The sequence below is a fragment of the Podarcis melisellensis genome, assembly GCF_964234715.1.
Source record: "Podarcis melisellensis genome assembly, chromosome: 5".
NCBI lineage: Eukaryota > Metazoa > Chordata > Lepidosauria > Squamata > Lacertidae > Podarcis > Podarcis melisellensis.
The window spans coordinates 3,628,610-3,640,923 of record NC_138537.1 but is presented as its reverse complement, the minus strand read 5'-3'; the positions used below and the strand labels follow the sequence as shown (position 1 = coordinate 3,640,923).

Here is a 12,314-nt window from a genome sequence, read left to right as displayed (position 1 = left end):
GCTTTCCCAGAATCAGAGAGTCTCTGCAAATGTAGTATACAGAAACCTGATAGTATACAGGAACATATTTTCTTTTCTAGTGATTTTGGTATTTATGCCAGAAGACAATTATTAGAGGCCTTACAACTCAATAGGCTGATTTCTATGCTACCAACCGTTCAGGACCTGCTTTCGGACAAGAATGATCAAATTACTTTAATAGTGGCTGATTTTTTGAGTGCTGTCCATGTAGAAAGACTGGGGATTCAGTAGTGCTGTATTGTATTATTTATGCAAACTGATTTTCTCTGGAGTTAAAGATCTGACTGGGACAAACCTTGTTATGTTGAGCTCGTATTTTGCACAATGTGTATACGGTGTCTGTTTGATAATGTGTGGTTTGCTATGCCTAATAAAGTATAACTATACTAGCTATTGGACGCAGGTGGCACTGTGGGTTAAACCACAAAGCCTAGGACTTGCCGATCAGAAGGTTGGCGGTTCGAATCCACGCAACAGGGTGAGCTCCCGTTGCTCAGTCCCAGCTTCTGCCAACCTAGCAGTTCAAAAGCCCATCAAAGTGCAAGTAGATAAATAGGTACCACTCCGGTGGGAAGATAAACGGTGTTTCTGTGCGCTGCTGTGGTTTGCCAGAAGCGGCTTAGTCATGGTGGCCACATGACCCAGAAGCTGTCTGCGGACAAACGCTGGCTCCCTCGGCCTATAGAGCGAGATGAGCGCGCAACCCTGGAGTCGGTCACAACTGGACCTAATGGTCAGGGGTCCATTATACTAGCTATTGAGGGCTGGCAGCTGCGTGAAAAAAGGGACGCTTCCATTTCCAGGAAGAGAAATCTTCAGAATTCTTAGGCTTGCACCTGCTCCTACTGGACTCCAACGCGACCAGTTTCCACCAAGTCCTCGCCCAAACACTGTCCACCCCCCTGCCCACCCCATTCGCCCGCGGACATGAATTGCCATTTGACCCGCCACTCCTTTCTCTCCAAAATAGAATAGTATATTTATATATTAATGTAACACTTCTCTTTACAAAATAAATCCGACACGAAGCAATGGGAATAATGGTCAGAAGCGGGGGTATGGGGACGACGACGACAAGCAAACACGAAGCCGCCTGGGGTCGGCGGAGGGGGAAGGGTCAGCGGCCCGGTCTCTGGTGCGGGGGGAACGCGTGTGGGTTTGGCCCAGCCGGACCAAGCTACAGTCTTGTGTGCCTCTGCTCTGCTGTCCTCTGCCTCGGGGCAACTTAGGCTCGGTCCGTACACCTCCTCAGAAAGGGCTCCTTAGAGCAGCACCAACCACGGGAACCCACGTTGGGTCAACCACTCCTGTTTTGGGGTACTCCTGCAGCTCACCGCCTGCAAGGGGAAAGATTCAGTAAGTGGATGACGACAGCAAGAACTCAGTAAATGTGGAGTGGGCCTCTGAGGAAGCAGAGAGTCCCCCAACCCTTCCCAAAAACGAAAGAGAGAGAGAGAGAGATACCGTATTTTTCGCTCTATAAGACACACTTTTCCCCTCCAAAAAAGTAAGCGGAAATGTGTGTGCGTCTTATGGAGCGAATGCAAGCGGGAGGCTCTGCTCAGCGCTCCCTTTAAAGAGTTGTGTGGAGCGTGCGTGCGGTTCTTCGGGGCTTTTCCCCAAGGAGGGAGAAGGGCTGCCCTCCTCCCTCCTTGGGGAAAAGCCCCCAAGAGCCGCACACACACACTCTGTGCGCTCTTTAAAGGGAAGCACGGCTCTTGGGGGAACCTTAGCCGCACGCAGCCTCTCCTGCCCGGAAGAGGCTGCGCGCGGCTATCCCATAAGCCGGAACAGCTAGCGGGATCGCTGCGCAGCATTCCCGCTGGCTGTCCTGGCTTCTGGGATTCAGAATCCCCCCCCTTGTTTTCCTCTTCCAAAAACTAGGTGTGTCTTATGGTCTGGTGCATCTTATGGAGCGAAAAATACGGTAGCTGTCCATATTGAATCCTCTCTCTCCATGTGATACTGCATCTGAGCATCAGCCAAGGACTTTTCCCACCATAAGCAACAGCCTTTTTCACCTGCCTTGGGTCCAGGATGGAGTTTCTGGTACGGGTATTATGTAGCCTCTGTCTTTTGCTGAATAGAGTGGAAGATTAGGCTGTCTGCCAGTATGCTTTTTACTATGCCTTTATTACGTTTGTGTCATTGGTGTTTTGTAATCATAGAATTGGAGGGTTGGAGGGGACCCCAAGCATCATCTAGTCCAACCCCGTAATGGGTTTCTAATGTTGTACACTGCCCTGATATCTTTTGATAAAGCGTGGTATATAAATTGAAATAATAATAATAATAAAAATAAATAGCAGTAGTAGTAGTAGTAGTAATGGGGTTGGAGAGAGTGTATGTGTGTGACTTCAACAGTGCTTAGCTTGTTTTTGGTAATTTGTTAATTTCATTAATCCTATTTTATGCATTATGAGTGCTGCAATGCTTTGCAATTCCTTAACCTGACTTTTGTTGTGCCGTTTAGCTCAATTTTTTAGCTGTTTCGTTAATAGCGTTTTATAGAAGGTGGTTTGCTTTACTGATGGTTTCTCATGGTTTCGTTGGCGATCTGTAAATTACTCCATACGGTTTATGTTGTCAAGGGGATGTTCTGTTGTGTGTTGGCATTTTTTGTTTGGTAGCTGCTTTTTTACTCGTGTGAGTGAAAAGCCGCATGGAAATATAATAAAACGAATGGATGGAAATGGAAATGTAAGGTTGCATTTGGGCTGCTAAGGTCAACATTTAGGTCTGCTTCCCCACCCGCTTTTGTGCTGGCCCATCACCCCAGGATGAAAAAAGGTCCCCTGCCCCACCACCTCTCTGCTCTAGGTGATCTACTGAGGCCACCCTGGCTTCTCTGCCCCACAGAGCAGGCAGCCACCAAGAAATCAGGCCACAACCGTGGCACAAAGTGTTATCCTGCTCTTACTTGAGCCGGAAGGTGCTGTAGGGATCCAGCAAGTGAGAGCTGGCCTGCTCCAGGTTCCAGTCGAACATCTCCAGGACTTTGTGGCACTCCAGCCGTGTCTTGAGGCCCAGGCAGAAGAGCTGCTCCACCTGTGGGGAAGGACAGGGCACAAGGCTGAGCCGGGGGGAGGCAGGCAGGTAAGGCTCTGAGCAGCAGACTCATGGGCGCTGGGCTCCCGTCCTGGGGCTGTGCCCAGCCCGGCCAGGGGAGGGGGCTCAAGTGAGCCCAGTGCAACAAGGAGACATTGTCCTGGCAGCATTTGGCTGGAAGAGCTCCTTCCCATTTTGCCAAGCAATATTGGGATGTCAAGGGACACAGGAAGCGGCCTTGTACTGTGATAGGAATTTTATGGTCTTAGATACATGGTAATGTTCATAAGCGTGCCAACCAAGCACGTACATAGATCAGCACATAGACCAACCTGGAACCATTTTGATTCCTAAACTGAGCAAATGTTTTCTCTGCAAGGTCAAAGTGGGAAACCTTCCATTGTCTCTTTCCTCACAAATCCTGTCTTAAGGGAACATTTAATATATGAATAGGGTGTGAGCCTGTGACCTGGCCCAGGAACTAACTATTTATCATTACAAAAGACTAGCCAGGCTCATCAGGCAATCCAATCAAGTAACCAGCCAGACAGGAGATAAACAACGCACTCAAATTTCTGTTGTAGACTGCCTTTTCTGTGATGTAGGTATGATGTATTTGAGGGGTGGTCTTAGGTTACACCCCTTCTGTGATGTATGTATGATGCTTCTGGGGGTGGTCTTGATCTACAGGGTGGCAATTTCAAAAGTCTTTATAAGGCCTTGCGCGCCATTGTTCTCGGGTCCTCCTCTCTCCTGCGTGTGAGGGGAGCACCCTGTTGCAACAGTTCAATAAAGATCAAACTTACTAGCTGCTTTGCTTCTCAATATTCTCTGGTTGGCCTCTGTTATCTTCTCCTACCAATAGGGAACCTACGTAAGGACTCTGTATGGGCTCTTGGATACCCCATAAGGGAAAAAGGCAATTTTTGTTTCCAACAGTACCCAGACTATTCCTCCCTCCGTCTCCCCCAACCAGCTGCGGTTCTCCAGGATTTCAGGCAAGGACCCTCTCTCCCGGCTTGTGGCCTAATGCATGCAGAGAGGATGCCCTACGGCTGAGCCACAGCCCTCTCCACCCAAAGCACATCTCTCTGGCTGCCGTTTACCTTCAGGTACTGAATGGCCTTCTGCACATTCCAGCTGTGGTTTTGCAGTGCCGTGTGGCACTCCTCCGTGGTGACGCCATGAACCATCTCTTGGACCTGCAGCGAAAAGCACAAATGTAGCAAGAGACTGGGTTTTAAAAAAATTATTATTATTTCCTTCTCTGCGCAGAATTCGGACCCAATTACGTATATGCAGCACAGAGAAACAAAACCGTAATAAGAACTCAGTTTAAAACTCCCACCCATTTTTAGAAACAGAAACTCAGCCTGCACTAGTTTTGGTCCATCTAGCTCAGAGGTTTTCAACCTGTTGGAGTCCACGGCTCCCTTGACCAACTATAGTGGTACCTCGGGTTAAGAACTTAATTCGTTCCGGAGGTCCGTACTTAACCTGAAACTGTTCTTAACCTGAAGCACCACTTTAGCTAAAGGGGCCTCCCGCTGCTGCCGTGCCGCCGGAGCACGATTTCTGTTCTCATCCTGAAGCAAAGTTCTTAACCCGAGGTACTATTCCTGGATTAGCGGAGTCTGTAACCTGAAGTGTCTGTAACCTGAAGCGTCTGTAACCCGAGGTACCACTGTACCTTCTTTCTGCAGCTCCCCTGTGGGGCTCAGGAGGCCTCTTGCCTGCGGAGCTGGCAGCCTCTCAAACTTTTTCGAACACCCTCCCTCATGGAGTGTTCCCTCAGCCTCCTCTCCTCTCGAGTCATCTAGGTATCCGCTGCCACCGCCCCTGGTCTCTGAGCTGCTCTCCCCCAAGAGAGGTGATTCCTCACACTGCCCCACAGGGGCCTGGGACTTGTCTGTCCATTCCCAACAGCAAGGGCTGGCAGACTGGCGGTCAGGAGTGTGTGCAGGAGCCGGGCCCTCTGACCAGTAGGGCTTCGCAGGATAGGGGCCTTCCTAAGTTTGTTCTGGAGAGGCAAGGCGCGGCCGCACAGGTGAGGCCGACTCGTAACTCATTGCACCTTGTGGCTAGAGCTGGGAGGGCTTCTTGCTGCGTCTGGCTTCTTGCTTCCTGATCCTCAGACCCTTGACTTTGTGACTCCCTGCTTCCTGACCCTTGGACCCCTGGCTTCTGGACGCCCTCATTCCTGATTCCACCCCGCCATCTTGCCCCCGGTCCCGACGTCCTCAGCTGGGACTTTGATCGCCCGTAGGCCGGACCGTGACACTGGCTGGCTGGGTTTCCTCACCCGCATGCTTGCTTGCTTCGAGGCCGCCTCAGCTCCTGGCAACCAGCACCCCCTGGCCAGCACCAGAGGCGCCATTCACCTGAGGAGCTTGTAGCCAGGGCTGCTGCAATAAACAGCTGTGCAAGCCTTTGGGAGGCAGAGACTCAAGAGGGCATCAGAGGAAGGAGGGAAGGAAAGAGGGACAGAGGCCAGGGTTGCCAACGGCACCCCTGACCACCATTCAAGGCACCCCAGGGTGCCACGGCACACTGGATGAAAACCACTGATCTAGCTGATTACGGTCACCAAGTACTGACAGCAGCTCTGCAGGGGGCCTTCCCAGCTTTCTGCTTGGGAATCAGATGCCCTGACCCTGAGCGGCAGCCCTCTCCCACTTTTGACCTAAACACCAAAAATGAGGTGTAGTGATACTGGGAAATCTCAGTAGTTTAAAAACTTTGGTTCAAGTAGAAGAGGTGCATGCTGGGAGAACCAAAGACTGTAGAATGTTGGGAATGTGCATTTGGGTCTTAATTGCAGACTTTTGACTTTAAAAGTGTGAAGGGGGATATCTTTTTCCATTAGCAGGAAGAAAGTTTCTAGCTGATTTGTGGTTTTGACACCTGGGTGTTCGGGAGGTAGATTCAGAGTGAGAGGGTTATCTGGCTAATTTACAGCTCAAAGCATCTGGTGTGTCTCTGGGAATGCTTTAATCTTCAAGGCCCTTTTGAATAAACAGAGTTCAGCTGCCTCCTAACAAGCCTGAGTTATTGTTCCTCCATGTAAAGGTAAAGGTAAAGGGACCCCTGACCATTAGGTCCAGTCGTGGCCGACTCTGGGGTTGCGGTGCTCATCTCGCTTTATTGGCCGAGGGAGCCGGCGTCCAGCTTCCGGGTATGTGGCCAGCAGGACTAAGCCGCTTCTGGCAAACCAGAGAAGCACGGAAACACCGTTTACCTTCCCGCCAGAGAGGTACCTATTTATCTACTTGCACTCTGACATGCTTTTGAACTGGTAGGTTGGCAGGAGCAGGGACCGAGCAACGGGAGCTCACCCCGTGGCGGGGATTTGAACCGCTGACCTTCTGATTGGCAAGTCCTAGGCTCTGTGGTTTAACCCACAGCGCCACCCGCGTCACTGTTCCTCCATGTAACCATTGGCAAATTGCTAATTAATCCAAAGAACTGATTGGTTTCTAAGTTTGAATCCATTTGGGTTCAAGAAGGATGAAACCTGAAGAAACTAAGATGCAAATTGCGACAGATCATCTTGCCAAGCAGAGCATCCTATTATGCTGAGGCTTTGTTATGCTGAATGCCTGCCTTAGTGCCCGAGGTGCAGGACCAGTTGGAAACATCTTTGAACTGTTATGCTTGTACTTCTGTTCTTGTTGTGAGTATAGTCAGTGATATTAAATACAGTGGTACCCTGCAAGACGAACGCCTCGGACGACGAAAAACTCGCTAGACGAAGGAGCTTTTCGTTTTCTTAGCCGCTTCGCAAGACGCATTTCCCTATGGGCTTGCTTTGCAAAATGAAGCTTGCCCCGCAAGCTCCGGGGATAGCGGGGAAGCGCAGCGCGCCTTCCCCTTTCTCCCCGGACCTCTTTTGAACCAAGTGGTGGCAACGGAGAGAAGAGATTCTCCCCACTGCCCCTTCCCTTGCTTTAAAACAGGTCTGGGGACAGAGGGGAAGGCGTGCGGCGCTTCCCCTCTGTCCCCGGACGGTCTCCATAGGAACGCATTGATTGATTTTCAATGCATTCCTATGGGAAACCGTGCTTCGCAAGACGAAAAACTCGCAAGAAGAAATAACTTGCGGAACGAATTAATTTCGTCTTGCGAGGCACCACTGTAATGTTTTTATTTTCTGTTTGGGATTTGTAAGAGATGTGCCAACTTTTATGCTCTGAATAACCTTTCTCTTTAATAAATTTGGAAAAAGAATTTTCCCCTGCCTTTTATTTTGTGCCTTTCTGTCGGGGAAGCTGAACCAGTGCCTAATCCACTTAGTCGCCTACCAGAGCACCTGTTGGATTTCTGTCTGTGTCACGGTAAAGTGACATAGAGTGGGGCAGTCTGGAAAAAAATGAAGAGTTATTCCCTTCCTTAGGTTACTTTTCGGGGGCTGTTCTGGGATAAGGAAGTGGTGCCAGCAACTACTGCTTAAATTTGTGTTTTGAAAACCCCATTCGATTGCCTGTCTCATGGCCTTCGGGGTCCTGCTGGAATTTGGAGAACTGGTTGGGGGAGTAGGGAGCGCTTGTGAATGCTACATGAGGGCTAGTGGGGATTTGAGTCAGGTTTGTACACATGAAGCTGAATCAGAACATTGGCCCACCCAGCACAGCGCAATGGCTCTCGGGCCTTTCAGATCACCAAATGGTGACCCCCAGTCACACCCTGGGGTCAGAACTGACGAAGGGCACTTTGGAAAAGGAGGGGCATAATAACTAGTGATGCTGTGGGGTGGGTATGGGTCCAGTGGCGGAATGGGGGCAGAGCAACCAATACGACTCCTACCACTGGAAACCCGGCGACATTCCAGCCAACCGAAAAGAGTCAGAGGTTTCTGCCCACAGCCGTCCCTTCACCCAGGCAACCATTAGGCAATACTGCCATTTAGGGACACAATCTAGCCAGGAAAAAGCTCTTTTGGAGGGCAAAGAGCAAGGAGGTGGGGGGCCTGGGGAGGGTTCCAAGGGTCAGATAATCTTGAAGGGCCACATTTTGGCCCATGGGCCTTCCTGCACCCTTGTTGCCGCGGGAGTCCGTTGGAGGACGTTGGCACAGAATTTGGGGGTTTACTTTTAGCACATGGTCCACCCAGACAAAGCAACAAGACATGTTTTCGGATGGCAAGGTTGGTTTCGAAGCGTGCCCACGAACACAGAGAGCTCTTACCCCAACCCAAGAAAGCCACTCACCAGCCGTATTTTCTCTGAGGGCCTGGGGCTATCGGAGCTGTCGTAGATGATCTTCTGAAGGCCGCAGGAAGCCTTGAAGGGGACGTTGCTGTTGTTGGAGGAGAAGTTGGCTTTGTAGTCAGGCTGCTGCTGGACCATGGGTCGGACGGTGGCCGTGGTGACCACCCTGGCCGGAGGCGGGGCTTCCTCGGGGTTCTTGGCCTCCTTGAAGAACTTCTCGTACTTGTCCAGGTAGGGCGGGCGCTCGGGGAGGAGGTAGTAGTGGGTGTTGCTGACCTTCCGGCCGTCCTTGACGATGGGCAGGATGCAGGGCCCCTTGGCGCTCTCCTTCCCTTGCGCTTGGATCACCTTAGGGGTGGCGTACTTGGGGTCCAGGGCAAAGCTCTGGGTGGTGGGCATGGGCTGCTTGCCGGGTGACGTGGACAGGAACGCCCCCAGGGACAACGGGGAGCACAGGTTGGTCCTCGGCTGCGGGGACCCCCCTTGCAGAGCCATGGGGCTGGGAGTTCGGGAACCAGGCTGGGACAATGGTTCTCGTGGCGGGATCTGGGGAGGCCGGTCCTCCTCACCCGCCGACAGCTCCCCGGACCAGCGCCCGTGCTCATTTCGGCGGATCGGTCGGGGCAGGATGGGGACGCGAGGTGGGATCTGGGGCTTGTCCTCCCCTGGGCTGGGCGTGGAGGCCACAGAGGAAGCTCCCAAGGGCACGTTGAGGTGCTTCATGCATTCCTGTTGGAGTTCTTGGAAGAGTTCCGTCGTCTGGGCAGGGCTAGGCTGCTTGACCTCCTTGGGGGGCAGGAAGAGGTTGTCCTCCAGCGGGAGAGTCGTGGGGTCTTCCTTGGACCCAAAGCCATCCCCGGTCTCCCCCTTCTCCCAGTTTTTGCAGCTGCCCTGGCGCCCCACCAGCCCTTCTGCGCTGTTGATGGAGCACACCTCGAAGTCGTCTTCGTCTTGCGCTACGTCGTCGTACGCGGGGGGCGGAGGGAGGGGCCGGGCGTCCCAGTCCACGATGGGCGTCGGGTGGAGGGGCCGGGGCAGTGCTTGCGTGGGGCTCTGAGGGGGTGTCTTGTCCAAGAGGGAGAAGGCTTCCATGGCCAGCTTTGCCAGAGACGGGGCGCAGAGCTCCCCGACAGGCGACGGGGTGGTGGGGACGGGTTCGTCCCCGAAGTCGATCAGCGTTACCTCGCTGCCGGGCAGAGCGCCTCCCTTGGTCCGGGGCAGTAGGAGCCTCTCGCCCACTTTGGTGCCAGAGATTCGGGCCGATGGCTTGGCCGGGCGCAGACCTCGCCCCACGCCGGGCTTCTTCAGGCAGAGGTGCTTGAGGCCTAAGGAGAGCGGGTTGTCCTCTTCGCTCACAGGATCGTACGAGGGCTCTGGAAGGGAAAAGGGGGCTGAGTGAGGTCCTGGGGGCAGAGGACGCTCCGATGCTCATGGGCTATCTGAGCTAGGAAGAGGAGTCCCCGTCCTTCTGACATCATACTGTCTGACGCTAAGAAGGCCACTCAGAACCCACAAAGTTGGGTTATGGCGAACCCTGGTCATCTCAATAACCCTGGCAACCTCTAGTTGAGTCTTTGCCAAGCGGATGCCCTCTAGATGTTTTGGAGTACCATGCCCATCACCCAAAACATCTGGAGGGCACCAGCTTGGCAAAGGTTGCTTGATACCTCCATAATATCCTACACAACTCTCAACACTTTGATGGCTGCCCCATTGCTGCCCCTGCTCATCAACCCCCAACCCTTCCTCTACCCTTTTGTTTCACCAACGTCTGAATATATGATACAGAGCTTTGATATCCCTAAAGGATTTAGGGGTAAGTGATAATTTGAGGTCATGATTTTTAGCTTTGGTTTTTTCCAGAGCAAGGGTGGCCATGGGCCCGTGCGCAGACTTGAGAAACTGTTGTAGCCACCACACACTCCCACAACCAAGCACACATGGCAACCTATTAACCACAACAGAACACTTCTTTCAAGCCAAATTTCAGTCAGGGAAGTGGACTCTGTGGGCATCAGGGGTGGTCTCCATGGGCCCATCTCGGCCTACAAGTGCCATGATGCCAGCAGCTGGTTTTAAGGGGATGTTGGTGGGCAGTGGTGGGGCCTTTGGTCCATGATAGAATCAGAGAGTTGGATGGGATTGACCATAACTTGTTACTGCAGTTTGGGATGGCCCATCCCCTGACCCCGTGCAGATCAGCCACTGAAGTCCAAACCACAATATTCCACAAGCAGAGAGAACAGGGCCCTTCCAGAGGTCATTTTTATCGTGCCCTTGTGGTGATTTGTGCTCAGGACGCAATGATATGCAACACAGCTTGTTCTGGGGCAGAAGTACTGCTTTGTTCCTAAATGGCGCATGTCCCATAGTTTCCTGCTGAGATCCTATAACCTTTGAAACAACTAATGTCCCAGTTCATTAATTTTTGTCCCCCTTTTCTTGCGCTATAGGGGAAGAGTGCTCTTGTAGATGGCAATGATGCGGTAACGTTGGGGAAGCGTCGCGGAACAGCCAATACGGTGGAATTATGTGTGTGGACAGACCCGTATAAACTATTGTTGCATCAGAGACATGTTGCGGAAGAGACACCCCTCCAACAAACTAACATCGATCTGGAGAGAGCAGCCCTGTTACAACTACTCGCTGTTCTGCTTTGCTGTCTCCACCATCCATGCATTGAACACACACATGCTTCTTAGAGCCATGGAATCGTAAGGTTGGAAAGGGACCCAAAGGCCATCTAGTCCAACCCCCTGAAATGCGACCCCCTTGCTTCCTTCCTGCACACTCCACACAGCCATGCATGCTCCCACCTGCCCTAGCTTCCTCCCCCACCCCACCCCGTTCTTACCTCTGCCAGGTAACAAGGTTAGTACATGATGCAAGGACGCAGCCCAGCCCAGTGTAATTCACAAGCCCTTTTAGAATGAATTGATTTTAGAATGCTGTGTTTACTTTTACTCTTGTTAGCCGCTCTGACCCTGGCTTTGGCTGGGGAAGGCGGGATATATATATATATATATATATATATATATATATATATATATTATTATTATTATTATTATTCCCTTGGCACTAGACTTCTGCAGTTGCAGCCTAGAATCACGTCTGCTTTCTTTGCTGCTGCGCCACACCACACTGCCGACTCATCCCTAGCTAGAAGTACTCCTGTGTCCTCGCTTGCGCACCTCTCTGGAGTCCCCCACATGCCCCCGGTAGTCCTGTGTGTGCAGCCAGGCAGGGGTGGTTGAATGCAGAGCTCACACCGGGACACACACACACATGCACACCCAGGTACCTGTGAAGAGAGGAGCTAAGAGAGCGCGCAGAGAGCAGGCGCAGGGGGCAGGGCGGCCTGAGAAGCGCCCCCACTTACTCTTTAGGAGGATCGAGGGCTGAGGTGGCCGAGGCGGAGGCTCCCCTGCAGGAGAAAGAGAGAGAGAGAGAGAGAGAGACCCCACAGAAGAGAAAGCGTGAGCATCATGCGTGGGGCAGAGGGGGGTGGGGGGGTGCAAGAAGCAGCTAGAGAAGAGGCAAGGGGCAGCGCAAGCAAGGCGTTCTGAACCTGGCGTTTCTCAAACATGGGTCTCCAGCTGTTGTCGGACTACAACTCCCATCGTTCCTGACCACCGGTCCTGCTAGCTTAGGGATGATGGGAGTTGTAGTCCGACAACAGCTGCAGACCCACGTTTGAGAAACACCGCCTAAATGTTGTGGGGCTCCCATCATCGCCAGGCAGCGTGGCCATTGGTCAGGGATGATGGCAGCTGGAGACTGACAAGCTCCGGAGAGCCACTAGTTCTCCTCCTCTGGTTTAAAGCCACCAGGTGATTGGAGAGAGGAGGCGGCTGCTGCAGGTGCCCATGGGATTCGCCCTGAAGTCTGAGGAAACGTAAAAAAATAATCCAGGTGTGCACCGTTGCAAAGCACTGGATGGGAAGGAACGGGATGTGAAAGTTTGGTTATATTGCGGAAATGCCCAAGTTGTGCAAAGCTGTCCCATTAAGGCAGAGAAGTCACTGCAATTGACACCCA

At 52.3% G+C, this 12,314-nt stretch overlaps 1 protein-coding gene across 7 annotated transcripts in view; it reads right to left on the bottom strand.

Annotated features, from left to right (window-relative positions):
* Nucleotides 1-975: 975 nt before the first annotated feature.
* TNK2 (tyrosine kinase non receptor 2) overlaps nucleotides 976-12,314 on the bottom strand; it is a 110,684-nt gene continuing 99,345 nt past the window's right edge. For 5 of the 7 annotated variants that reach the window (XM_081910816.1, XM_081910817.1, XM_081910819.1 and 2 more), the window contains 5 exons: nucleotides 11,656-11,700; nucleotides 8,277-9,649; nucleotides 4,176-4,271; nucleotides 2,942-3,069; nucleotides 976-1,358 (listed from right to left, as the gene is read on the bottom strand). In XM_081910816.1, coding sequence (XP_081766942.1) covers nucleotides 1,352-1,358; nucleotides 2,942-3,069; nucleotides 4,176-4,271; nucleotides 8,277-9,649; nucleotides 11,656-11,700 — 1,649 coding nt within the window. In that variant the 3' untranslated portion in view covers nucleotides 976-1,351. The remainder of the gene's footprint in view (nucleotides 1,359-2,941; nucleotides 3,070-4,175; nucleotides 4,272-8,276; nucleotides 9,650-11,655; nucleotides 11,701-12,314) is intronic. The other 2 variants (XM_081910814.1, XM_081910818.1) reach the window with 1 other exon arrangement.